Source organism: Gobius niger (assembly GCF_951799975.1).
Source record: "Gobius niger genome assembly, chromosome: 7".
Lineage (NCBI taxonomy): Eukaryota > Metazoa > Chordata > Actinopteri > Gobiiformes > Gobiidae > Gobius > Gobius niger.
Window position 1 is genome coordinate 11154692 of NC_136858.1, and position 25816 is coordinate 11180507.

The following is a 25816-nucleotide window of genomic DNA, read 5'->3' on the forward strand; positions in this document are numbered from 1 at the left end:
CGATAAAACCTAGTTCTTCTGTACTTCAAACTTCAAATCAAACTTTTTCACTCGAACGGTTACTCACAGTACTCAAGTAACATTTTAAGTACTTTTATTTGAGTAATTGTTTCGGTCACTACTTTTTACTTGGCTACCCTACACAATCTTGTCACAAAAACTACACTGACTCACCAAGTGCGAATAAACTATCAACACACGTACTACTTCTTATGTTACATAATTTGCACATTTTCGTGCAGATCGTTCCTCGAGTGTCCTCAAGTCTCTCCCATCCTCTTCCCGTCGTCCTCTCGGTTCGCGCTCATCCGGACCGCAGTGCTGTTGCATCCGCCACGATCCCTCTCTAGTGTCCCCCCAATGCCTCCCCTACACCGAGCATGACACGCTTCACCCGGGCTACCGCCGCTTCCCGCCTGCCTGCTCCTCTACGGGACACGGCACCGACACACCGACAGCTCGCCCCGCCGCCTGAGGAGCAGATATCGGGATTCACGTCCTCCGGCGACGCGTGCGCTATGCTTCGGAGTACGCGTACGGAGAGAGTTTCTTCTTCTTTTTCTTTTTTAACGCACGGCGCGCTATTCTGAGGAGGTGGGCCAAGTCCCCGGAGGAAGCTACGGGAGCGAGGCGGTAGAAGGAAGGAGGAGGGGCAGGACAAACGAAAAAAAAGAAAAGACAAAAAGAGGAAGCGAAAAGTGTCCGAACGGAACGGAGCGCGTAGGAGAGGATGCGAGGACGGCATGGATGACCGCACTAAGTAAGTACCCTCATCTACAGTTGTGTTCCCCCGCGATTCTGCTCGTTTCCGCGGACTGTTGGAGCTTTTTTGGGGGGTTGTGTGTGTGTGTGTTTTGTTTTTTGGCAAACGTGAGGGAAGAGGAGAGGAGTACGGAGTGCAGGACGCGGCATCTCGGGCTGTACACATACTCGCTGCTGTTACGTAACGACATTAGCGGGGAGAGAGTGGTGCACTGCCAGCAGAGGAGGAGAAGGGAGACTGCAGTTTGGGCAAGTTCAGAGTCGCGATGGTTTCGGAACTGGAGAGATTCACGACACGGAGAGGGCTGCGCAGGACCGCCAGGTGAATCTGCCAAACACTTCTCAAGCTGTTTCACTGTTTACGTTTGTGGCGAAGAAGGGCATCAGCTGAAACGGTGTGGAGCGGGAAGAATTGTGCTTAGATTAGGCGTGGAGTTTGACTATGATGTCGGGAGAGCTGAATGGGTTATCTCAGTTCTCGCACAAGTAGTGAGTCTTCCTCACGTAAAGCCTGTGATGATCACAGATGTGTGCGGCTCACGTGGAGTCTCCCCAACACCTGTTGGAGAAGTCTGCTCGTTTCAAGTTAAAGGCAGAGTGTGCAGTAGTCTAAGGTATGTTTCCAAACATGACCGATCTGTGTCCCCAGATCAGAGCGAGGTCAGCGTGTTCGAAGCAAATATTGTTTTAACTGATTACTATTGTAGTGTAACTGGGCACTGAGTTCTGGAGGTGCTTAGCTTTCAAATGAGGAATGACATATACAGTTGTAGTTGTAGTGCCTGTTTAAGAGTTCAAATGGTTCTTTTGGTGTTCTAGTGTTCAGCCAAGCCTGCTGTCAAAGCTGTATCAGTATGTGCCTCTTTAAAGCCGGTGTAACCAATTGATCTTGTTGTTGTAAGTGCATTTTGTTTGCCAACATAGATCTGTAATGATCATTTAAATTATTGGTTTCTTTGTGTTAATGAACACACCACACCGGATTGTAGGCATGGGCTATTTTGCATCCGTTGTCCCACCATCGCACTCTCAAACATCTTGGCCTATTGTACATGTTTTTTGTGGCAAGGGAAACCAGAGTACCCGGAGGAAACCTATGCAGACGGGGAGAACATGCAAAATCCACACAGAAAGGCTCCATCCAGGTCAGGATTGAACCCGGGACCTTCTAGCTGTGAAGCACGAGCTTTAAGGCTGCACCACTGTGCCACCCTAAACACTAGGTTACAAAAAAACAAACTTTTTGTGAGGTGCCTGAAAGGTCAGGTCAGGTTTTTGTGCCAAGTGGATTTTCCAATCTCTGTTTTCCTTGAGGCCCATGATTTTGACTTTCTGTAGTTCTGGTAAAACCAGCCCTAAGAATGTTAGGACCAGCACCAGCGATTGAGTCTGGTGACCGTGGCATCAACTACATTTCCATTCACAAGCAAACAGGAAGCGGAGTAACCCAATCAGCGAAGGATGGGCGTCTGCCGTTGATGTGGTGTTATTAGCGGTTCTGTGTTAATATTTGCACAAAACTCACGACTGTCGATGTGTTTTTGATCATTTACTGTTAATTATAAAAAAGCTCTCTGTCTCTCTCGTGCACCGTTTGTAGATTCTTATTGAGGAAGTTCCACGTCCCGTGAGTGACACTGCTTGCGAACAACACGTGACCGCAAATAAACAAATCTGATGGCTCGGGCTCGTTTGAGTGTTGCCTCAGTTCGTCTGTTTAAAAAAAATACAGAGGGGAATCATTCTGGTCCCGCCAGGCTAAGCCAAGGGGCCGTTTTTAACTACATTCTTCTGCCATATTTTTTGGCATCATTTGGCATTAAATGAGTCAACCTGAAAAGACTCACAGAGACAGAAAAGGCTTTAAGAAAGTTTTATTGAATGAACGCGAATCATGATTGGGGCTCAGACCCCGGCGGAAGATTGAATGAACAATAGGAGCTGCATGGCGTTGATGAACGATAACCAGAATCTTCCCCGGAGCCTGGAGACTGGTGGTGGAAGAGGAGACCGGGGAGACCGGGGAGACCAGTCGACGACGAGCAGAGTTGGGGAGAGGCCAGGCGGTGAAAGGGGTGGAGGAGGGCCATAGCACGGCTGGGAAACTCTGAGTGATTGACCAGGGGGCTTAAGAAGGGGAACCCGTGGGAAGAGTGGCTGGAGCAGGGACGAGCGCTGCAGTGATTGGCTGACGTGAAGGTGTGGCTTGAGCTGGGTCTGTGATTGGATGATTGAAGAGCTGCCGTTGATGAGGCGATGATGAATGCAGCTGGTAGGTCTTCCAGGTTGAATTTGTGCAGAAGCTTCATTAGAAGTACCTGCAGAGTACAACCGGCCCCAGTCTCCCCCTAACTGTGGACAGACCGGCCCCAGGACGGAGGACATTATAAACCTTCAGACAAATTTAGCCAAGGGGTAAAAAATGGACCTGATTTAGCAAAACCTCTGTAATTGGTTGTGTACGAGTGTAAAACAAAAAACCTGTTGTGTTTCCCAATGCGAACATTGACGTAAGAGACTAAATCAGAACACTGTTTTCTTTGGCGGTCCACCCCGTTCACTTCTCAACAGTCAGATGACAGAAACGTGCATCTGATGAAATGAATAAAACTTTAAACATTATGAGAATCACTCCTCGATTACAGTAGAAATAATAAACGCAATCATGTTAGTCATAATTCAAATCCCCATAACAAAGAAAAAAACAAATGGCTAATTACAAATGACACCAGGTATGTGCTGTAATCAAACGCAGAACTCATTCAACTGAGTCTGTATCCACACGAAGACAAAACGCTTATATTTTCAGAAACCTTCTTTGTAAGCACGAAGCCAGCTCAGTAAATGTGTGCGTCCACATGGGTCGACTCAGCTCGGTGAAAACAGTGTGATTCATCTTCCAGGCCTGTGTGAGGCGCTGTGACGCTAACACAGATAATAGAACAAGATGTAGAGGGCGCATGCGAGGTAAACTTCAGTGGGATGTAAACAGTGAAAATGAAACTGATTCAAGGATTTAGGATCTACAGGTCAAGGTCAAGGTCAAAGTTTATTTATAAAGCACATTTAAAATACAGTTGACACTGCCCAAAGTGCTGTACATGTTTCAGTGACGAGTAAAGAGATGAGGAGGAGTGTTTATTCTTCAGACATAACATGACTAAAGCAGAAAAACCTGTCAGTGACTTTTACTGTCAGTCCAAAAACACAGACTGACTCGTGTTTTTCTACTTGTCACCTGTGGCTTGTGGACGGCAGTGGAGCAAAGAGGAGCGGAGTAAAACCATCATAGATCCATGAGTAAAACTCATTATAAGATCAATAGATTATGGATAACAGACACCACTCTGGTGCTGTGATGTCATCGTTTTAGTAAAAGCTGCACAGACGTCGTAACAACGGCGCCACGTAAACGGCGTTTTGAGATCTTTCCACTCTGGGACCGAGTTTGGAAAATGTTCCTTTACAGACCCCCAAAACGTTTGACTTCGTATGGACAGGGCCTTAGACTTATGAACTGCATAGAGTGTATTGAGGGGCGGGGCTAGGTAGCCTACGTGTGCGTGCATTACACACATTATAAAGTTAGTGTCAACAATCTTTTCTAATTGATTCATGTGAAATTGTAATTGAATTTCAATTAATTGCAAAGCCAAAAATCATTTATCATCTTTTTTATTATTATGTATTATTTTTTTATTTAAAGGAGACATGGTGTATTGCAAAAATGTACTTAAATCAGTTTGAAGACAGTGTTAATATTTCTCAACACCCTCAACACTGTTGAAAAAGGTGATTTTGCCAGTTGCTTATATTTTCATAACTCCATCAAAAAGGTGATACTTGTCCACAGTGTTCACCTCGTGGCCCTTGACCCTATTTGAATTGTCTTCATTGTGCGTAATGCGTCCGGTTTGCCCTGATTTTACCCTTCAGCACCTGGCGCTTCTTGGGAAGGCAACATTGTCTTCGGAGAATACAATTTTGTGACAGAGCAACAACAGTGACACAACACCACTTTACTGAGGAACAAAACAAGCCAAGTGCGCGCCTCACCTCGGCGGGCCCCGTGCAGGAGCTGAGAGGGAGTGAGTTTTTGGATAGTGCACACGCTTCCCTCCTACTCGCTCCTCTGTGAAGTGAAGTGCCCGCGGATCCAGGCCAGCGCGCTGTTTTTAATAGGCCTCTCCTCCATCACTGAGAGGGCCATGTGATCTCCCCCGTGTTACATAAAAGTACCAGAGGAGAGGGGACCCAGGCAGGTGCAGGTGACGTCAGCCGCAACAATGGACTAATCACAACATACATTACTCCTCAGTATACTGGATAGGTTACTTCATGTGTTTAAAGGGCTTATACACTATGATAAACTGACAGGTGCGAGATTATGACCATGTTATAAAGTTATAGCCTCATCAGAAAAAGTTATTATTTTTTATATTTATCAAATATAATTTCATTATTATTGTTTTTTAGGGATTAGTGGTGTGATTTGTTTCTTAAAGCAGTACTAAGTAGCGTGTTTACCTTGATGAATCCTTTACGTAGTCCCTGTGGGGGTAATGCAAGTGTTTATGGGATGATTGGAGGGTCTTTCATCTTCCCCTGGTGTCTCTGGCCAGAAAACCATGTGTGCAACTTGACTGCCACTGGGCCGGAGCCACCAATACACACTAATAGAATTACGAAGAAGAAGCTAACATGCTAACGGGCAAAGCTAACTGTGGGCTAGCGTCACTTTAAACAGTATTTACAGCCAAGTTTGAGTGAAAAAAAATATTTCCATTGTATAATTGGATGAACAATATCCCTCTCTCCCTTCGCCTTTTCTTTCAGCGTAGTATTTACTCTCCAAGACAGTTAATAAGTTAAAAAATCGTAACATGCTACAACACCTGCAGTTGCGCTTATGGCCTCTAGGGGCAAGAGTTACTTTGTACTGCTTTAAAGGAACAGGCCACCATTTTTCCATACTGAGATATGTTCTTACTTCAGCTTAGACAGGTTGACACGTACCTGTCTGTTTTTTGTGCCCGAGGAAGAGCGTGGTCGTTTCTAACTTCACCCTGTTTGGAGCCATAGGAATGCATTGGGAGAGGCCAAATGCGAACAACATCTTTGGTCGGTTTGCGTGACTGAGGGCACGCACAAAGACCAGACAGGTACGCATCAACTCGTCTAAGTTCAGGTAAGAACATATCTCAGTATGGAAAAACGGTGGCCTGTTCCTTTATGTCTCACGATGTTGATTTATAAAGATGTTAAATGGAAATGGTGAAGTCCACACTGTGACTGTCCATACTAAACAGAAGAGCCCATGTCCAAAAGTTTCTCAGTGCCTGATGTTTTACTTATTTATTTTGTCTTAATAACAGTACTGAGATGGTTACTTGCTACTTCTACTACTAGTTGGCCTCTTTTTGCGTTAGCCTTACTGGATTTCCATACGGATTTTCTTGTTTGTTTGCGTGAAGCAACTTCAGCAAGTACAGCATTTCAATAATTTTTTCTGCAACAAAATTTCGCTCGATACAGACATAATAATAATAATAATGCATTGGTTTTATATAGCGCTTTTCTGGACACTCAAAGACGCTTTACATTGCACTATTTGTTCACTCCATATTCGGTGGTGGTAAGCTACTATTGTAGCCACAGCTGCACTGGGGTAGACTGATGGAAGCGAGGCAACCAGTCTGTGCCATCGGCCCCTCCGACCACAACCACTCACTTATTCACGCATTACATTGGCTTGGCTTCCTGGTGTTCCCAAACGGTCTCCCATCCAAGTCCTGCCAGGCCCTTCGCTGCTTTGCTTCCAAGGTCTGACGGGATTACATGCTGTATCTCTTTATTATGCATTTTCGCAGTTAGTTTTACAGATGCAAGTCCTTAAGCATAAAGCAACTTAAGAATCACCAGACTCGTTAGCAGCTAAGTTAGTTAGATGAACAGAACAGATGCCCTAGCCACCACAGCTGTCCACGTCCTTTCGACGTGAAGGAGCAGCGACTCTACTCCGAGCTCCTCCCGTGTAACTGAGCTCCTCACCCGATCTCGAAGGGTGCGCCCAGCCACCCTGCGAATGAAACTCATTTCATCCGCGAACTTGTCCTTTCGGTCATTACCCAAATCTCATGACCATAGGTAAGAGTGGGAACATAGATCGATCGGTAAATCGAGAGCTTTGCCCCGACTCAGTTCCCTCTTCACCACAACAGTCCGATACAGCGACCGCATCACTGCTGACGCCGCACCGATCCGTCTATCGATCTCACACTCCATCCGTCCTTCACTCTTACTACGTATCTAAAGATTAGAAAAATAATGATAATACTTTGTTGCTTTCCACCACTTCATTCTGTAACCATTTGTATCCTCACTTATGTGTATTACTTGAAGTCCCTCCTGGTTGAAAGACGTTGGCTGTGTACATGTAGAGCAGTACGCTGACAAATTGAAGTACTTTATATGATACTCTCAGTGCCTCTGGGGCGTATGAGCACAGTGTTCAGCATGTTCACTCCGCTCTCAGCTCAAACTCTCCGAGGATGTGATGGGAGGACTTGGCAGCAGAGACTGTTAGATTTGAGAGCATTACGAGTCTGTGGAGAAATTACATCATCATTTCCATTTTAAAAATACTCTTGGCTAATCTGACTTTGAACAATGTGTTCGCTGGGCATATGGACTTTTTCAGGTTTTAATGGTTTGTTCCATGTGTTGCGTTGTGAAGTCGTGGACAACAGTGCTCGACCAATACTAAGAAGTCTAAAGACATAAAAACGTGTATGTTAGCATCATGTGGACAATAGCCATGCTGCTAATTTCTCATTTCAAAATGCATCGCTCCCTATTTTTCCCAAAAAGATGATATCAGGCTCCCCCAATCCATGCGTTCACAGTCGGACATGGGGGTCATTCCGCCAAAATGGTGCCTTTTGTGTCCCAAGAAAATAAACAGCCACAAAATGGCAATCACAACCAGTTGTTGAAAGACAACTATTACATAAAATTATTTAGATATTTTTTTAGGCACTTTCTTCAAGAAGCTAAAGTTGACTCATTCTCAAATATTCGTTGTTGTTTTTTTTGTATTTGTATGTCGAGGGTGGAGTTATTTTGGGTTTGTTTGCTTCACGCTTTCTACCATACTAAAAATATTTTCCCTCACCAAAAACACACCTAGAGTTGTGTTTTATTCCATCTATATACAGTATCCTTTACACAAGAATTATTATGCAAATTGTATTTCAGTGCCATAAAGGTAAAAAAAAAAACATCAATCTCAGACGCCTGGGATGATTAGTTGTCATTTAAGCCCAGTTAAAGGAAAAACTACTGAAAAAGGACGTTCCAGACAGATCACCATTTTCAAGCAATCTGGGAAAGAAAAAGGATCTCTCTGCTGATGAAAAGCATGAAATAGTTGAATGCCTTGGACTAAGTATGAAAACCTTCGATGTTACATGGAAGATCAAGTATAATCATCGTACTGTTAAGAGATTTTTGGCTGATTCAGAGCACACATGGGTTTGTGCAGATAAAGGCACAATGAGGACGGTTTCTGCCAGACAAATACATCAGATTAAGAGAACAGCTGGAGCAAAGCAGCAAACGGGTGTTTGAAGGTGTAGGATAGGGCTGAAGGATATCGTTATCATATCGATTTGGAGATATGAACATTCAAAACATTAAAATTAAAAAAGCAAGATATAAACGATATAGATTTTCATCAATAAAACTGCACTCTTTTGTATTATGTTTTTATTTTTCTGAAAAATGCTTGGTTTTCACCTAACCCATAGTTATATCGTATTGTATCGATATCAAAATATCTGACATGAATATCGAGATATGAAATTTTGTCCATATCATTCAGCACAAGTGTAGGACCCTCCAGAGGCTGCAGTTGTGCATAAACCGTCTATCTGGCCTCCCCTAAACTGTTAATTGAACTCATGAACAGAAACGGCTGCAATTTTTTTTTTTTTTACCAAACTCACTATAACATTACGACGCTCTCTGGTCTTCCCACACTTATTCATTCACTAATATTGACTTTTTTTTAAATTTCCACGTGTAGCACGAAAGTCGACAGAGATGATGCTGTAATTCATCCATGGTCACTTCCTTCCTGGGAAACAGCAGTTGTAAAAGACAGCAGTGACACGCGCACATACGTTAATACGTTACAAAAGTTAAGGCCCGTTTTCAGAGGAGCACTGAAGGCAGTACTCCGGTTTCCCCAACCTGAGCGCTGTAATCTTTTCCAGATTTATACAAATCAACAATTCTCGATCTTAGATCTTCAGACAGCTCTTTTGAGCGAGGCAGGGTGAAAATCAGACAATGCTTCCCAACAAGAGAACAATTCTTAACTTTTTCAGTGGCGCGGGCTGCTTTAAACCACACCTCAGTCATTGGACTCTAAATGTCTGCATAAATGTGTCTAATTAGCTCTCCGAGGATCCTTAGCCAGGAGGTTCACCCACTTATTCCACGCTGTCCTGTGAATGTTTACATGTTATGGCCATTAATAATAGGACAACAAGTAATTGTTTGGGTGGTATTAGTTTAAGCAGACACTGTTTACTCATTCTTGTGATTTAAATAAAGATCAGACCATTTTATGACCAATTCTGGCAAAAATGTGAGAAATTCCAAAGTGTTCACATACTTTTTCCTCCCACTGTATCTCCTAAAATAACACGCGTGTGCCATGCTTCATCCTGACACGCGCCATGAAGAACTCCAGTCCATAGGCGATAAAACTGCCTCTCGGATCCCCCTCAGTGCGCACTCCGTCTGTAAAAATAGCACCGTGACATCCGTCCGGCGCGGTAATAGCACCTCTGACCTCTCTCTCTCCCGGACGCACTGCCCGGGCCCATTACCATTACAGGGACCGGGGACCCACGGGCGCGCGCCCAGAGCCTGGGTTCCGATCAGGTTTGTGTGCGTGTGGGAGGCGGCCGTACAGAGCGCTGACAGGGTGAATGGATGACAGGGCGGCTCGGGCCTAAATAGACTGTCAGAGGAAGGGGGGAGGAGATGGATGAGGGGAGGGACAGTGGGACATGGGTACAGGTGAGGGGGGGTGTGGTGGGGCGGGATGTAGAGCCTCGGGAGATGCGGTCCGCTTTCAGGGAGGTTATCGCCGTCCGACCTGGCTGTGACCTCAGCTCCCGGCGTCTTATTCTTCTCTGTCGTGGTCTCCCTTAAAGCAATACAAAGGGGATGATTGGAGATATTGTTTTATTGCATTGAGACCTATAACAAGATATAGAATACAGTTGATGAAAGTACCTGAATATTAATCATGAACAACAGGAAACGTAAAAAATCCATGAAAAGAAGTTATTTATATTCGACGTATCGGCGATAGCGTCACATGTCCAGTGAAGCTAACCAGAGTAGACTATCTTGGAGGGCAGCACCTTGTGACATCAGCAGGTGGTGAGGCGCTCGGTCTGTGAGGGGAGAGGAGCAGCGTTATGTAAGAGCACAGCCAGATCTGAGCCGTGAGTCACACAGTGCAAGTGCTGAGTGCGAACAGGAAGTGAGGATTTTAACTCTGAGCGCGATTGGTCCCAATACAGGAAGTGCACTGTGATTTCTCGTCTGGATTATTGGACAATGGCAGTGTTACCTGACAGCTTACTCACAAGTGTCCGGACAAGTCCTTTTCAAAGAGGAATGTCTGCTGTGGATTTGGTGGAACCTTGGGGGACCGAGCCTTCGCCATCGCCGCCCCCACCCTCTGGGACTCACACTCCACCTACAAATAACTGCTCAAAACTCACTTGTTTCAGCTCACTTACAACCTACAATAGCTCTCCCATCTTTGTTTGTTTGTCTCATTTGTAAAGCGTCTTTGAGTCCCTTGAAAAGCGCTATATAAGACTTATGTATTATTATTATTATTATAATGATTAATCGAGACATTAAAAAAACATGATTAAGGATTTGACTTTTTGAAGGAACGCGGTTCATTTGGCAAATGACATTTAAATATACACTCAAGTAAGAGCAACGTTACTTTAAAATCTTCATATAGAAGTCTATAGTGGAACTGCAAAGGCTGCAAACAACAAAATAGCATGTCTAACATGTTTAAAACTTGACTAGTTTAAATGTGGATTGTGGATGACAACTTGTTTTTAATAATTGCCTAATCTAATCTTAATGTTTTCTTTTTTTAAATTAAAAGTCGGTGTTGGGATCGGTCTCACAGTCTCCTGGTTGCAATCCCCCTAGTTTTCTCTGTTGTAGTTTTATTTTCAAAGTGTAAAAACAGACTATATGAATATTTCCTTCCCCCCCCCATTAACCTGCAGTGATATGCCGAGTGTTGCCTCTGATACAGTGGCCTTGTTTGCGGCGTCCGTGTGGACCGAGGGCCAGTGTTTGTGTGTCCGCCCACACACTGTGTTATGGTTCCACAGGGACATGACCTCAGGCCTCAGTTCTTCTACTCAATAAACCTGCGTCTGTGTGTGTTTGTTTTACAACACACACACCCCCCCCCCTTTTGTTCAAAGATTAAGTGCGATTACATAAGAGTAAAAGTCTGGGTGCAGTCCACAATTCTTTTTTTTTTTGCCATGTAACCCCTCCCCCTGTACGCCAACCGGTCGCCATGGAGACAGATGTAGTAGATGCAACAGATGGAACGGCGGTGGCCCCGGGGTGTGAACTATCAGCCGGACTGTCTCCTCTCATCACTAACCAGTTTACTCTCACTCTCTCCACCTTCCCCCCTTCTTTCTTTCCACGTCATCTCTCTCTTTCTCCATGCAAGCTCTGAAATGTAATGGAAAAAACAATAGTGCACATTAGAACCATAGGAGCATCAGGAGGGGACGGCGTCATCCCCTTTAGTCAAATAGACCTTCTTTGTCCAAGCTTTTCGTTTTGAACAATCAGAAACAGAAACGCATACAATTTATTTAAAAATCAACAAAGAAACAATGACTCCTCGAAAATCATAACTGTGAGCACTGACAAGACCACCTCTCGCTGCCCCCTGCTGGGCTCTTGGCTCCTGTTTCTTCGTTGTCCCTTGTCTGTAACAGTAATTATTGTCATAACAATTTGATGACACATAACATCTGTCCAGGGACCATGGATGAAAAATGGCCTTCAGGCTCTGAGCTTGCTGAACACAATCGGCAATCATTTGAGTCAATGTAGTAAAGTATAAGGATAGCAGCATAAGTAGCTCTAACGTTTCAGTTGCAGTAAAGGAGCTGTTGTTGGCGCTCCCTAAATGGGATTTTTACTTCTGTGACTGGGCGGAGCTTCGACTGTTGAGCTCTGTTTGCATCTGCCCTTCATCTGAGATTATGACATGATCAAATTCTAGCACGTGAACGCAACCTATTGTGTCATATTTACAGTCATGTGTAGGTACTGATATACACTTAATCATTCATAAATGAAATAAACAATGAAAATGAATTATTTGAATTAACCTCTCACTCCGACCTCTCTCTTTGTCTCACCCTCCCTCTCTCGGTCTTTCCTTCCTTTTCTTTTTACTTCTTTCTCTCTCTCTCTCCATACTTACCTCCCTCTCTCTTCCTCTCTCCCTCTTGCTCTCTCTCGTTTTCTACCCTCTTCCTCTCCCTCCCTCCTTCTCCCCATTCCTTTTTCTCTCTCTCTTCCTCTCTCTCTCCCCTCTTTCTCTCTTCCTCTCCCTCTCTCTCTCCCTCCCTCTCTCTCCATACATACCCCCCTCTCTCTCTCTTGCTCTCTCCCCTTCTCCCCCTTTCTTTCCCTTCTCCCTCCCTCTCTCTCTCCCTCTCTCTCACTCTGTTCCTCTCTCTCCCCTCTCACTCTCTCTCCCCTCCCTCTCTCTTCCTCTCTCCCCCTGACTCTCTCTCTATATCTCCCTCCCTATCTCTCTCTCTCTCCATACATACACCCTCTCTCTCTCTCTTTTTCTCTCTTTCCCTCCCTCCCCCTTTCTCACTCTCTCCCCCTCTCATTCCCCCTCTCCCTCCCTCCCTCCCTCCCCCTCTCTCACTCTCTCCCCTCTCACTCTCCCTCTCTTTCTCTCTTTCCCTCCCTCTGTCTCTCCGACCTCTCCCCCTCTCTCTCTCTCCACAGTCCCGGTGTATAAGAGCGCTCGGGGAGGAGCTGCGGAGCAGCAGACAGAAGTTGGGCTGCCTGTTGAGATGTGCCAATAGGAGACTCTCACACACGGAGGGGTTCATGCTGATGAAACTGATCTGCTCAGGTAAAAATAAAAACACTTTTCTACAACCTGTTTCTTTGTAGGAAATAAATAATTTTAAGGCGAGATTGTGAGATTTCTGCTGTAGAGTTCTCTATCATTGGATGTTGGAAAGCCTGATGCAAAGCTTTATTTTGTTGACGTATTAGTTTATTAGTTATTTATTTTCTTTTTGTTATTTTAAATCTCATTCATTTAAGCTGCTTGATTTTGATGTGGAGATGTAATTCCTATAGAAATTGAGGAAAAGTGTTTCAGTTTGTTTTTGTCTCTTTGGAATTAAGCTTGTTTTATCCTTTGTTATATTTTAAAAGCAGTCATTTGTGAAACTTTTTCTCAATCGTGAACTTTATGTACAGCTTCCCCAGACATGTTTTCTAAACAGTTTACCTTCTGCTATCGCTCATCTACACTGCTTCATTAGCCTCTTGTGTGCCACTTCACTATTTTGTTGTCAGTCAACACTATTAACACTATTAATTCTTCATTTATGTACATTTCATATACCAAATTCATTTTTAAATGTACCGTCTTGCAGAGGAATTATTTCAGATTAAGAAAAAAAATTGAAAGTAGCAGAATTTTAATATTAATTTCAAAGGACATAGTTTTAATGATGTTTAATGATGACTTGGAGAGTATTTTAGCTTCACTTTGGACACAACACACTCCTACGTATACCAAACAATCTTAGTTTAGTTGGTCACGTTGTAATAATATTGGCAAGATCCTCGAGATAGGGGGTGCTCGGAGTCTAAATGAATAACACTTCTAATGAAGTGTTACACGAGACTAAAACGTTTGAGAACCGCTGCATGTTCAGTTTTCGTCGTCTGCACTAAAACACCAGCCCACACTCCATGAAGCTCCGGTTTCATTTGAACCTGCCTGTGGTCAATCTCTCTTGCGCATGTCTGCATGTTTACCAGGAACATGCAGATATGTGTGTGGTAGACAAAAGCGCAGGGATAGATGTGCGCCCCCTGCTGGCGTTTTGAATAACTACATTTTATAACATCTTAAAGGAGACACACTGTATGCAATGACTTTTTTGAGCATTTAATCACATTATCCCCTCTTCACAAACAAACCCGGTGTAGTATTTTGCTTCATTTTGCATAGTTTTGAGTAATCCTGTTCACTTGAACATTCTTGAACGCAAAACTATCAGCATCGTTTACATAGCAATGCTGTTTGCTGTGACTGAGGACTTGTTTTCACTGTTTCTATGTCTGCCTGCCTGCAGAGGGCGCAGTCGGAAACTCTGATCAGCCCAGCTTCTAACTCAAAGAAATGTCATAAAACGTTGTGTGTCGCCATGTAGTGACTGGCCGGCGAGGCTAAGTCATTTAGCCAATGCAAAACCACGACAGGAGCTACATTCTCATGGACTCAGCGACAGAACGGGAGATACACTCATTGTTTGTGATCTGTTTATTACTTCTAAGTTTAAGTATCTCAGTCAGGATCAGCTCATTTATTTGAAATGTCTTTTTATTTTGTCGTGTTGTTTAGCCACATTAGCGTTGTTTTGTCTATTCAATCCCTGGGTTCAGTAGCATTCATTGTGTCATTGTTAAATAAACATTAATGTTTGATATAAATAGAACTGAATTATGTGTTTGACAGAGGAAAATCCATTAACAAATGTAGTGGGGCTGCCAGGTTTATGGGTGTTGACTGCTGCTGTAGTCTACAGTTTGAGTGATAGATGTCGCCGATCAGAATTGTCAAGCCTTGCGATCTCACATAGATGTGATTCCATCCCGGGCATATTTTAGTCACGTGTCTGTCCCCCAGAGGTACTCTGAATGTTGGGGAAAGGTGGAAGCCAAACTCCTCCAGAAGAGGGCGCTGTTTACATGAAACTAAATATTTCTGAAAGTAGATTATTGTTTATTGTTCTAATGTGGGGACATTTGAGCAAGAATATGTTGTTTGACGTCTGAAAGTCACATGACTTCCTTCACTCATTGTTTTAGCAGTTTATGCATTTAAATCGAATCACAATATATGTCTGAAAAATCGCAATTAGGTTTTGGTGTCAAAATCATACAGCCTTAAAATGTATCTAAAGTATGTGCATCCTCTAAAACTGAAATAACATTTGAAAATCTGCAAACCACATATTCTTGCCAGACCTGACATAAGGTCAGTCACAATGAACAAAGAGTCATGAAATGAACAAAGAGTCATGAAATAACTCAGAATTGATCGAAATAAGTGGTGTTTGATTATATTGCACTGGATTAGAAGGGCCAGTCACAAGATGGCCGCCAGAATCGCCATTCGTTCCAACGTATTGCTATGGCCATGTCCTATCTAGAGTTTTATTGAAGATCTTCTCTCCTTACTTTGAACTCCTTACTTGATTTTCTTTCTTTACTTTTCATAGACAATATTTCCGATGTTTAAACATAATATTGTAGAATGTTTTAAAGCCTCAAATAAATGATATGTCCATTTTAAGTAATAAGTTCCTATTCACCAAATATACTAAATTATTAGCAAAAAGCCGAATAAGACGCATTACTTTTGTTATCAGTGTTATTAGGACCTCCTACAAAACACCATCCTGCTAAAGTGGAGAGGATTCCCTTGATCTATTTTTCACCCAATTTCAGTTACAGCTTTCAAACTGTCTAAAACAGACATTTATGGACTCCCGCTAAAAGATGCATTAGTGAGTTACGCAACAGTGCCCGATCACAGACAGACTCTGACAGAGAGAGTAGTAGGCGACGGACAGGGGACAGATGGAGAGGACGCAGCTCCATGACCTCTGCAACGTGTGGAGATTCGTCAACCTTGACTTCTGAAAACATGTTTCCATCAGGAGACATCGGTCGAAATTTTCAAACCTCAGCGTGCTCTTCACAATCGCACTGCAAACAAAGAGTCGTCACGGGAGGTTTAATCGTGATTCAATTCATTTTACTGCCCCACTGTCTGCGCTCGCTGGTGTGAGGTGAACGTTCAAAGCAAATAGTCATTTATTAGTAGTTGGTTTATTCACAATCGCACACAAAAAACAGAAAAGGCGAGGCAAGTTCTTTACAGTTGAACTAGCTTTGATGTAAATACAGTTGAAACTATAGGGCGGTGTGGAGTCGACCCACAAGGCGCTCCAACATGTGTGAATAGAGATACTTTGGTGTGAGTTCATGAAGAGATTTGTAAACAAGCATAGCTGTTTTAAAGTCTATTCTCTGAGCGAGTGGAAGCCAGTGCAGAGACCTGAGCACTGGACTAATATGGTCTTTTATCCTGGTTATAGCCAGGACTCATTCTGGTTTATAGACACAATACCTTTGATCTTGTCTATGTCTTTATTTGGTCAAATCTGCAGTTATCATTGATTTAACGTGCTTAAACGGAGTTTAAAAATGTTCAAATGAAGTATTTTCCATACCTGAAAACATTAATGACAAAGACCAACAGTACATACTCCGCATTCTTTTGCTGATTGCGCGGAAGATGATTACTGTTAAGTGGAGGAAACCTTCCCCCCCAACAACGACAGAATGGACGCAGAGACTTAAACAAGTCTACATAATGGAACAGCTGACCGCAAAACTCCAATTGAAAATGGAGTTGTTCTCACAAAGATGGACCCCAGTGACACACTATTTGCAAATGTGAATGTAAAACCCTCTGTCAATGTTGTATTTAAACATAACATTCATACTTTATTTAAATAAACTTGAAGTTCAAATTAAGTATTTTCCTCCCCCTACATGTTCCAGCCATGTCCGAATGAGCCCAGACCTGTTCACCACAACTGCCTCGAAAAGTTGTTACTTCGGGTCCAAAGTGCCGTCATGCAGGAGCTTAATATAGAAGCTGCAGTTACACGTATGACCTGAGGTGGCAGTGAGTATAAAATGGCCAGCTTGCATCTAGTCCCTTTAAGTTTAGGTCTGAGTCTGTTATTACCCGTAGAGTTCTCACCTGATTTTGAATTTATCTTTTTAGTTTTTGTCTTGAACTGTTGACAAAAAAAAGTGTTAATCTGTGTTAGCTGGAACACATAGGTGAATTTGCAGTCCACTGTGGCTCCTTGCGATGTGGATTTCTAAATTTCTTGAGCTCTTATTAGTTACTGTAAAATGCAGCAGGCTGTGAGTGACTGACAGGCGGATCAAAGGGAAAACACAGTCTTCCTGTTGGACACACTTCCTAATATCTCCCTGTCTTTATCTGCTATCCATTATTCACTGATTTTTCCCCGCTTAAAGCGCCCTCCTGCCATGATGCATTCATGGTCCCCCTGACAGTCCGACACTCCACGCGGGATAAGAGAAAGAGCGATGAATAAAAGAGCGGTCCCAGATAAGGCTCTGTATGGATATGTCAGCTTTTCTCTGCAGGAGGTTGGCCCAAAGGCTGACATTTTCTGCTGCGTCTCATAAAGCTAACACTGGCAGATCAGCTGGAGATAGGTTTCTATGTTCATTTTCCAGGCATTGTGAAGCCGAAAGAGAAAAGTTAGCAGATGGCACGTTTAAAGGCCTTACATTATAAACTAAAGTAGACATATCATGCACAATTGTTGCTGATAAAACCGCTTTTGGGCACCTCAGCATTGATATTTTGCAGTTGTTGCATCCCACATTGCATTGCGAGTGGCGCAACCTTTGAAACAGCGAGCTAACTTTGTCCCGCAGAAGCAGAAACAAGCTCCACTCCTCCTCTGCCTCACAGTGCACCCCCAGCACACCCCTCACCTGCCCAACACACCCCTCACCTGCCCAACACACCCCTCACCTGCCCAGCACACCCCTCACCTGCCCAACACACCCCTCACCTGCCCAATACACCCCTCACCTGCCCAGCACACCCCTCACCTGCCCAACACACCCCTCACCTGCCCAATACACCCCTCACCTGCCCGATACATCCCTCACCTGCCCAATACACCCCTCACCTGCCCAGCACACCCCTCACCTGCCCAGCACACCCCTCACCTGCCCAGCAAACCCCTCACCTGCCCAACACACCCCTCACCTGCCCAACACACCCCTCACCTGCCCAACACACCCCTCACCTGCCCAGCACACCCCTCACCTGCCCAACACAACCCTCACCAGCCCAGCAAACCCCTCACCTGCCCAATACACCCCTCACCTGCCCAGCAAACCCCTCACCTGCCCAACACACCCCTCACCTGCCCAACACACCCCTCACCTGCTCAACACACTCCTCACCTGCCCAACACACCCCTCACCTGCCCAACACACCCCTCACCTGCCCAGCACACCCCTCACCTGCCCAGCACACCCCTCACCTGCCCAGCACACTTAGTTCTGGAGCACTGATGTTCTAAATGTAAAAAAAAACACAGACTTGCATGAAAGTTGCAGTTTATCAAATAAATATACAGTAAGTCTCAAAATGTTTACTCTGCTACATATCTTATTAGTCCTTATCGCTTTGTCTGCCCGACCCCGTCAGATCTCGGAAGTGAAAAAAAACAAAAAAAACACCTCTGAAGTTGTGTTTCGTGCCACTCGCACATCTTTGAGTGATTTTTGAATCTTCCCCTTTTCTCAGCACATTAGCGACAGCTCCCAAAAAAGCTCCTCCTGATTTCCTACGTGCCCCGGAAATGCTTTCCTCACCTCCTCGTCTCTTGCTAAGCTTAATGCTTTCACTGCAGAGTAAAAACACTCTCCATAGCTTCACAACAGCCACACTCGCCATACGGTCTGTTTTTCCTCTCTTTTTCTCCGTCTTTATTGAAACAGTGGCACAGGCAAGGGGAGCAAGTGATCTCCACATAAGCCCCTCCCACCCTCCTCGGGTGGGAGGGGCTTATGTGGAGATCGCTTCAAAATCTGGAAGTGTGTCTGCTGGATATTTAGTTTCAGCTGTTCGAGATCAATGTGGCATTTTCAATCCAACAAAGTCTAAGATGATAAAGATGTGTTTGAGATTATTAACAAATAGCTGCAAAATAAATAATTCTCCCTCTTTATTTCTTCAATTGTATATTATTTTTAAAGAAAGTGGAGACAATTTGCAAAGGCTTGTCATGAGGTGACCGTGTGAGCTAAGCTGTCGTCTCCATGAAGTCATTCTGAACTAAATTGAACTAAGTCAGTGGGTTGGAGTCCCGGCTCTGACAACTTGCCGAATGTCTCTCCCCGCTCTTCACCCTGTTCTGTCTAGTCAAATAAAACCTACAGGCTCAAAAATCCTTCATAAAATCCTTTAAATGAATGTCGAGCGATTATGTAATCCCAATCTGGACCACCCTTGGGTGCTGTCTGGGCCTGAGATAGAAAGCTGACATGAGCCTGAAGGTTAAACGGTGCTGGCAAACATCATCTGTCACGGATGTTTGTAAAATATATACGTCATGAACACATCTGGGTCCAAAGTTGTTGTTTTTTTATCAGGTTTTAAATGGAAGGCTCACATCCCGGACGAGCTATGGTTCATGTTAGGAAGCTTAATTTAGATTCATTTTAGAATGTTTAGACTTGAAGCTAAAACTGCTCCAGGTATGTCTGTGTTGGCTCTCAGTTGTACAGGAGTTATCCATCTTCAATAAAGGTACTTGAGTCATCTTGTGTACTCTGTAGTTGAAGTGTAGAACGTTTCGCCTCTCATCCAAAAGGTTTTGTCGAGCCCAGATCTATTCAGCACAACTTCTCTAAAATCCTGCACTGTCACTCAAAAAATGGTTACTTCGGGGCAAGCTTCATATAGAAACTGCATCTAGTCCCTTCAACTTTAAATGTTGGACAATTCAACACGAAACAGGAGCAAGAAAAAACGAAGATGAAGCATCGACATCTACACAGGTACATTCTTGTTAAGTACATCTAAGGAAATCTTGTACTTGTGGTTATCGGTTCCTGTCGCGACAACATGCTCTGTGAATGGATCGATATAAAACAGATTTGATTGGCTGTTAGCAAAGTTCCAAACGGTCCTGCTTTTGAACAGATACAAAAAGCAGTAGAACTGAACACTACATCACGGAAAACTTGTGACACAACTCTTTCCCTCTTCTATTTATGTCAGTAATCTGCAATTAAAGGTTACAGCAGTACTAAATAGCTCATACCCCTAGAGGCCATAAGTTGCGTTTTTTTTACTCATTAATTGTCCGTGAGAGTAAATAATACGCAGACAGAAACGACAAAGGGAGAGAGGGATATATTGTACATCCAATTACACAATGGAGATCATTTTTTTCACTCAAACTTTGCTGTAAATACTGTTTAAAGTGGCGCTAGCCCACAGTTAGCTTTGCCCGTTAGCCTGTTAGCTTCTTCTTCGTGATTCCATTAGTGTGTATTGGCGATTCCGACCCGAAGGCAGGGAAGTTGCAAGCATGGTTTTCTGGCCCGAGACATCAGGGGGAGATGAAAGACCCTCCAATCATCCCATTAACACTTGTATTACCCCCAGAGGTACTACGGAAAGGATTTATTATGGTAAACAAGTTACTTAGCTTTCTTTAAAATTTAAAACTCTTTTTTTCCTCTTCACCTGCAGCGTCTTGCCTTAAAGGAACAAGCCACTGTTTTTCCATATTGATGTATGTTCTTACCTGAGCTTAGACAAGTTGATGTGTACCTGTCTGGTCTTTATGCGTGCCCTCAGTCACGCAAAATGACCAAAGATGTTGTTAGCATTTGGCCTCTCCCAATGTAGTCCTATAGCTTCAAACGGGGGTGAAGTTAGAAGCCACCATGCTCTTCCACGGGCACAAAGACCGGACAGGTTTGAAAAACGGTTGTTCAAACAGTTGTTCCTTTAAGTTGAAGTTTGTCTAAATCTATGGCGTAATGTTGATAAAATAGCGATTGCTGTTTCCGGGTGAAAGCATGCGTTAGGAGAGCACTGACCCAAAGTCCTGCAGCCTCTCTTTGGTATTGACAGACTGTGTTCTTCCTCTTCCTTTTTTGGCCCTTTTGTACCCCTATTAGTTTTCCGCTCTTGCCCTGTTGCCCCTGAGCAAACATGTCAGCAATAACAAAACCCTTAGATGGGATCGGTGGCATATCCATTCATTTCATGTGCGTTTGTAACGTATTCCCCCCTCACCCTATGCATGCCAAGATCAAATCTACATATTTGCCATTAGAAACGGAATCTGCCTGTGTTCCCCTTGACTGCGCGCATCATCTCCGCATCTCCGAGCCATCAATCACCGCAATCACGCTATGGAAAACTCACGGGGGGAAAAAAAAATACACCAGATTTAACGGCGAAAAAAGAAGAAAGGAAGAATAAAAGGGGCGACGTAGGGATCGCTCATTTGAAATTGAAATTCCGAGGGGTCAGGAAAATAGCAAGGTTGTTCCGCTCGGCTAACCTCCTCCCATTAGGGCCAAGGCCGGGCGAATTAAAGGCGCGCAAAGGTGAAGTGAAAACGGGGGGTATCACACGTCTTATCAGCGGGACCGTCGCTCAATGGGGAATCTATGAGCCGTGGATGAGCAGAGGGGAAGAGCGGAGAGGGAGATGGAAGTGGCAAATGAGGCGTAGGGCCGGCCGTAAAATTAGGCCGAGAGTGAGTGCGCAGTGGGACTGGAGAGAGGGGAGTCGGGGAGACAGTGGAGGGATCATATGTCAGGCGTGCCCCAATGCAGCTTCAAGACTCTACTGCCACCGTGATGTTATCATGTCTCACATTAAAGGTGTTCATGAAGAGGATGGACTTTTCTTTTCTTTTTTTAGCGGGACATTCAACTGCTGATTGACCTTATGAAGAAGAGCAGTTGTTCTCATCCTGCTATGGCCCTGAGACTCGCTAGGCCTCAGAGGAGCTGAGAAATGACGCGGTGAAAAATCTGCTGCAAGTTTGTACACCTCGAAAAAATGTTACGTTGCAGACATTTACTTTTAATCTTGGAATCATACGAGACAGACTTTTGTTTGGGAATCTGCTGCTTTTTGCTCCTTTTGAAGTGCCTACTAAACATCAGTGCCCTGAATAAATCAGCCCTATATGCACCTAATAAAGCGCCCCCTGCTGTCAATGCTCGACATCGACGGGCGGCACGGTAGCGCAGCGGTTAGCGCCTCTGCTTTACAGCTAGAAGGTTCTGGGTTCGATTCCCACCTGGACGGGGCCTTTCTGTGTGGAGTTTGCATGTTCTCCGGGTACTCCGGTTTCCCCTACCACTAAAAACATGTGCAATAGATGAATCCTCCAGCCAGGTGATTCTGACCATCAGCCTGACTCCACATCATGGAGACGGGTCCCCGGGCGCGGAACTGCTGTCGGGTTGTCCCAGTGGCATCGAAGGATGAGTTAAATGCAGAGGACAAATTTCCCTACGGGGACATTAAAGTATACAAATCAAAAACACATTTATAGTACTATTGGCGGTATATATCGGTATCAGCCAATAAAAATGCCCAAAAATTGTCATCAAAACCCATATCAGTCGACCTCTAATATTACGGCCCAATCTCAATTCTCGCCCTTAGCCCTCTGCTTAGCCCTTCCCCTCCGATTTGCGCTTTCACAAGGGACGAAGGGGTGTCTCAATTCTATTTAGCAGCGAGGGGTAGGGGTGTGGGAGGGGGCCACATAGCCCTCAAAGCGAGGGTTTTACTGATGAACACTACAGACGAAGGGGTAGGAGGAGTTTGACAAAACACGGAAATAAGCTGGGAAATCAATTCACGAACATCAACACTTAACACTCTTACAACATTTATTAAATTGCCTTCGTACCTTTAGTCGCTTTGAGCAACAATTATAACCGTCCATTGCTATAAACGTGTCAGTTCTACGTTTTCCCTTTGCTGCTGTAAACGCTCTGTTTATTTGCACTGTATTGGCTGACTTTGGAGTTTCTTTCCCAACTTTAAATGCATCGCTATTGACATGAAAAGAAAAGATAATTGAGATTGGGCCTAAGCATATTAGGCACACAATGATGAAGATTACTGAGATAAGCACAACAAAAACAAAACATATGTCTCAGTCTATTTTTTGATCAGGCCTAACAAAACTACAAAAGTTGGGACTAAAGCTGAACTTTGGCACATGGTCAAGTCAAGTTAAATTACTTATGGGAAGATTTTAAAATTGAGAGCATGGCAATAAAAAAATCACAGTTTTGGTCGTAATGATAGTTTACCGATATGTCTTGGTGTAGCAATGGGTCTTAATGCATTACCCAGAACAGGACAGATGCTGGCTTTACTTTAAAATCCCCCCACCATCCAGCTGCTGCTCGGGGGGGAAGCTGGAATGCTCTGTTTTAGGATAATGGGTTAGGTAACAACATTGTTTCAGACGCATTAAAAGATTTTCCTCTAAAAGTGCATTCTTAACAGGAAGGATATACCTCCGTGTCCCAGCTGCTCGGTCCCATTCTAATGTAGTGGGGTTTTGGAGGGCACTAAAAACAGAAGCTTCGTGTCCCTAATATGCACTGGACACCTGCTCCCGGGTCCCGCTAATCTGTCTGAGCGCAGAAATACTTTGGGAAAATATTTACTGAAGAGTATGCTCAGCTGAAAGTCCATTGTGATCCCGTCACTTTGTGTTTGGGAATGTTTTTATGCATTTGGCTTCCAGTTAGAGGATAGAAAGGTTTCTGGACAAGTCACTTCTGCCACGTAGTCCATTAAGATTAATATTGTTATTGCAAGTTTTTTCAATATCGTGAACGAGAAGCCCTACTCTCAAATTCTAAACCAGCGTTTACCTGTCATAAATCAGCCTCATATTAGTGGGACATGTATTCATTTCTGAAGGAGACGGGCTGTTTTCATCAACATTGATAAAAAATCTCAAAGAGATGATCAGAGGATGAGGAGAGCAGCCACTTTTGGAAAAAGTCTGATCAAAATGACACTTCTGCCAGTGCCTATTGTTGAGTAATCTGTCTGTCAAAAGTTATTTAAAGACAGAGAGAGAGAGAGATTATTACAGCCTGCCAACCTTCATCTCAATTTCCAATACTTATCGAAATACATTATACATTTTACATTGAAGCTGACTAAAACTTGCCTAAAACCTTTTGAATTTTCATCGGAATAAAATGTGATTATCACATTTAGAAATGGCTAAAATGGGACTGAAACTAGAAGCATTTTTGTAAAGACAACAAAAACAACACTGACGTCTATTGTAGATTCTGTTGATAAAATGTTCAAACATCTAGTTTGTCAAAGCTGTGGTGTTTTGAGGCTTAACAGACTGAACAGCAGGAGAAGTTTCAGATCTAGCCTATCGGAGCAGGATGGCAGAGGGAACCATAATAATAATGGATATAGTTCCGAGGGGTTCCCCAAGTTTTCGTGCTGAAACCCCCAAAATCACTAGACCAACAACTCGGGACGCCCCACTGTATAATGTAATTAGCATTTCAAATAATTTCAGCAGCCAAAATTTTAAATCTAATTTTGTGATGTTTATTTGGATACTATATTTTCATATTCAGTTTAGTACGATTAAAATATTAGTTCATTAGTATTAGGTAAAAGAATCCCACCCCCGCTAAAATCAAGGGTAATCCCTTGTTTACAAAGTTTGCAAATGTGTCTCTTTATCCTCCCACAAATCTGCCGTTCTCATTTTGGGTCATCCTGATCTGCTCACCCTACAAAATGTTATGATACAGTCCCCTTTAGGTAATGGTACAGAGTAAAAAGTATGGGGGAAATCACACCGACCTGAGGGGAACCCCTTGTGAAAATAATCTATTATAGGGTTTAGAATCCCTCCTAAACTATAACCCAAAGCTAAATGGCCATGTATTGCTTTAAAGGGTGGCAGCATTAGTGGAGGGAATCTACACGCTGCTTCACACCAGCCTATTCCCCTTGCGACAAGGCAGTCATGATTGCTTTTTGCACCGAGAGCGCGTGTGCATGTTGAGACCATGGCGAGGCTGTACTCAGGGACAGAGCGACTCATTTCCAGTGGCTTTCTCCAGCTCCCCAGCCCCACACCTGCTCATACGGTCCACTCACATCTCTCAGCCACACTCATGCGGGTACAGAACGCGAGGACGTGTCAGGGGCTAGCTGTGGTAAACTTCAGCTAAATGGTGATATCAAAGTCTGTATTGAGTATCGAGGTTTTTCTTTGTCTCAAGTTTGAAATCAACAGCGATTACTGATCAGCGGAAAGCTGGCTGTCCTGTGCACTCTGTCTGACTGTTGATGATGTGCGGTTGGCGCAGATTAGAAGCCACGTTTATGGTCCGCCCCATGGCAGTTTTGGCTTATTACCAGCAACAGCCTCTCCCTTTGAAGCTGCTAGAAGGGGGAAAACAAAGAGGGGAAAAAACGACTCTTTCACCCACTACTACTGTAACAAATGCTGAACTATGGATGTATTTTTTTCTCCCAAATAAAGACAAAGACAAAAGCACTTATATGGACCCAATTTCAACTGTGTGTGTGTGCTAAATATGCTTACAGTCCGCCAGAAAACATCTAAACAAGCTAACAAGTTTTCTTCCCCCTCGGCTGGTATGAAGCGATGCCGTCTGTATCTGGATTCGCTTGGTTTCACAACCAAACGCCAAACGTCTTCAGGGCTGGGTTGGCGCTGATTTCGTGGTGGAACCATTCTGAAGTTCTACAAACAAGGGATGCACTGATCCGATACTGGTATTGGATATTGGCAAAAATACAATATTGGGTATCGGCAACAAATATCTGTTTTGGCTCTCACCGCTTTAAAAACACAACTTTCACCAACTATATCGTAAAGGAACAGGCCACTGTTTTTCCATACTGAGATATGTTCTTACCTGAGCTTAGATGAGTTGATACGTACCTGTCTGGTCTTTGTGCCCGTGAAAGAGCGTAGTAGCTTTCAAC

The 25816-nt window shown here is 43.8% G+C and overlaps 1 protein-coding gene across 1 annotated transcript in view; it reads left to right on the forward strand.

The window, feature by feature from the left end:
- The first annotated feature begins 252 nt into the window (after positions 1-252).
- The window catches only part of bean1 (brain expressed, associated with NEDD4, 1), a 77370-nt gene continuing 51806 nt past the window's right edge, over positions 253-25816 (forward strand). The window contains 2 exon segments of the mRNA XM_079559983.1: positions 253-760; positions 12877-13006. Coding sequence (XP_079416109.1) covers positions 12982-13006 — 25 coding nt within the window. The 5' untranslated portion in view covers positions 253-760; positions 12877-12981.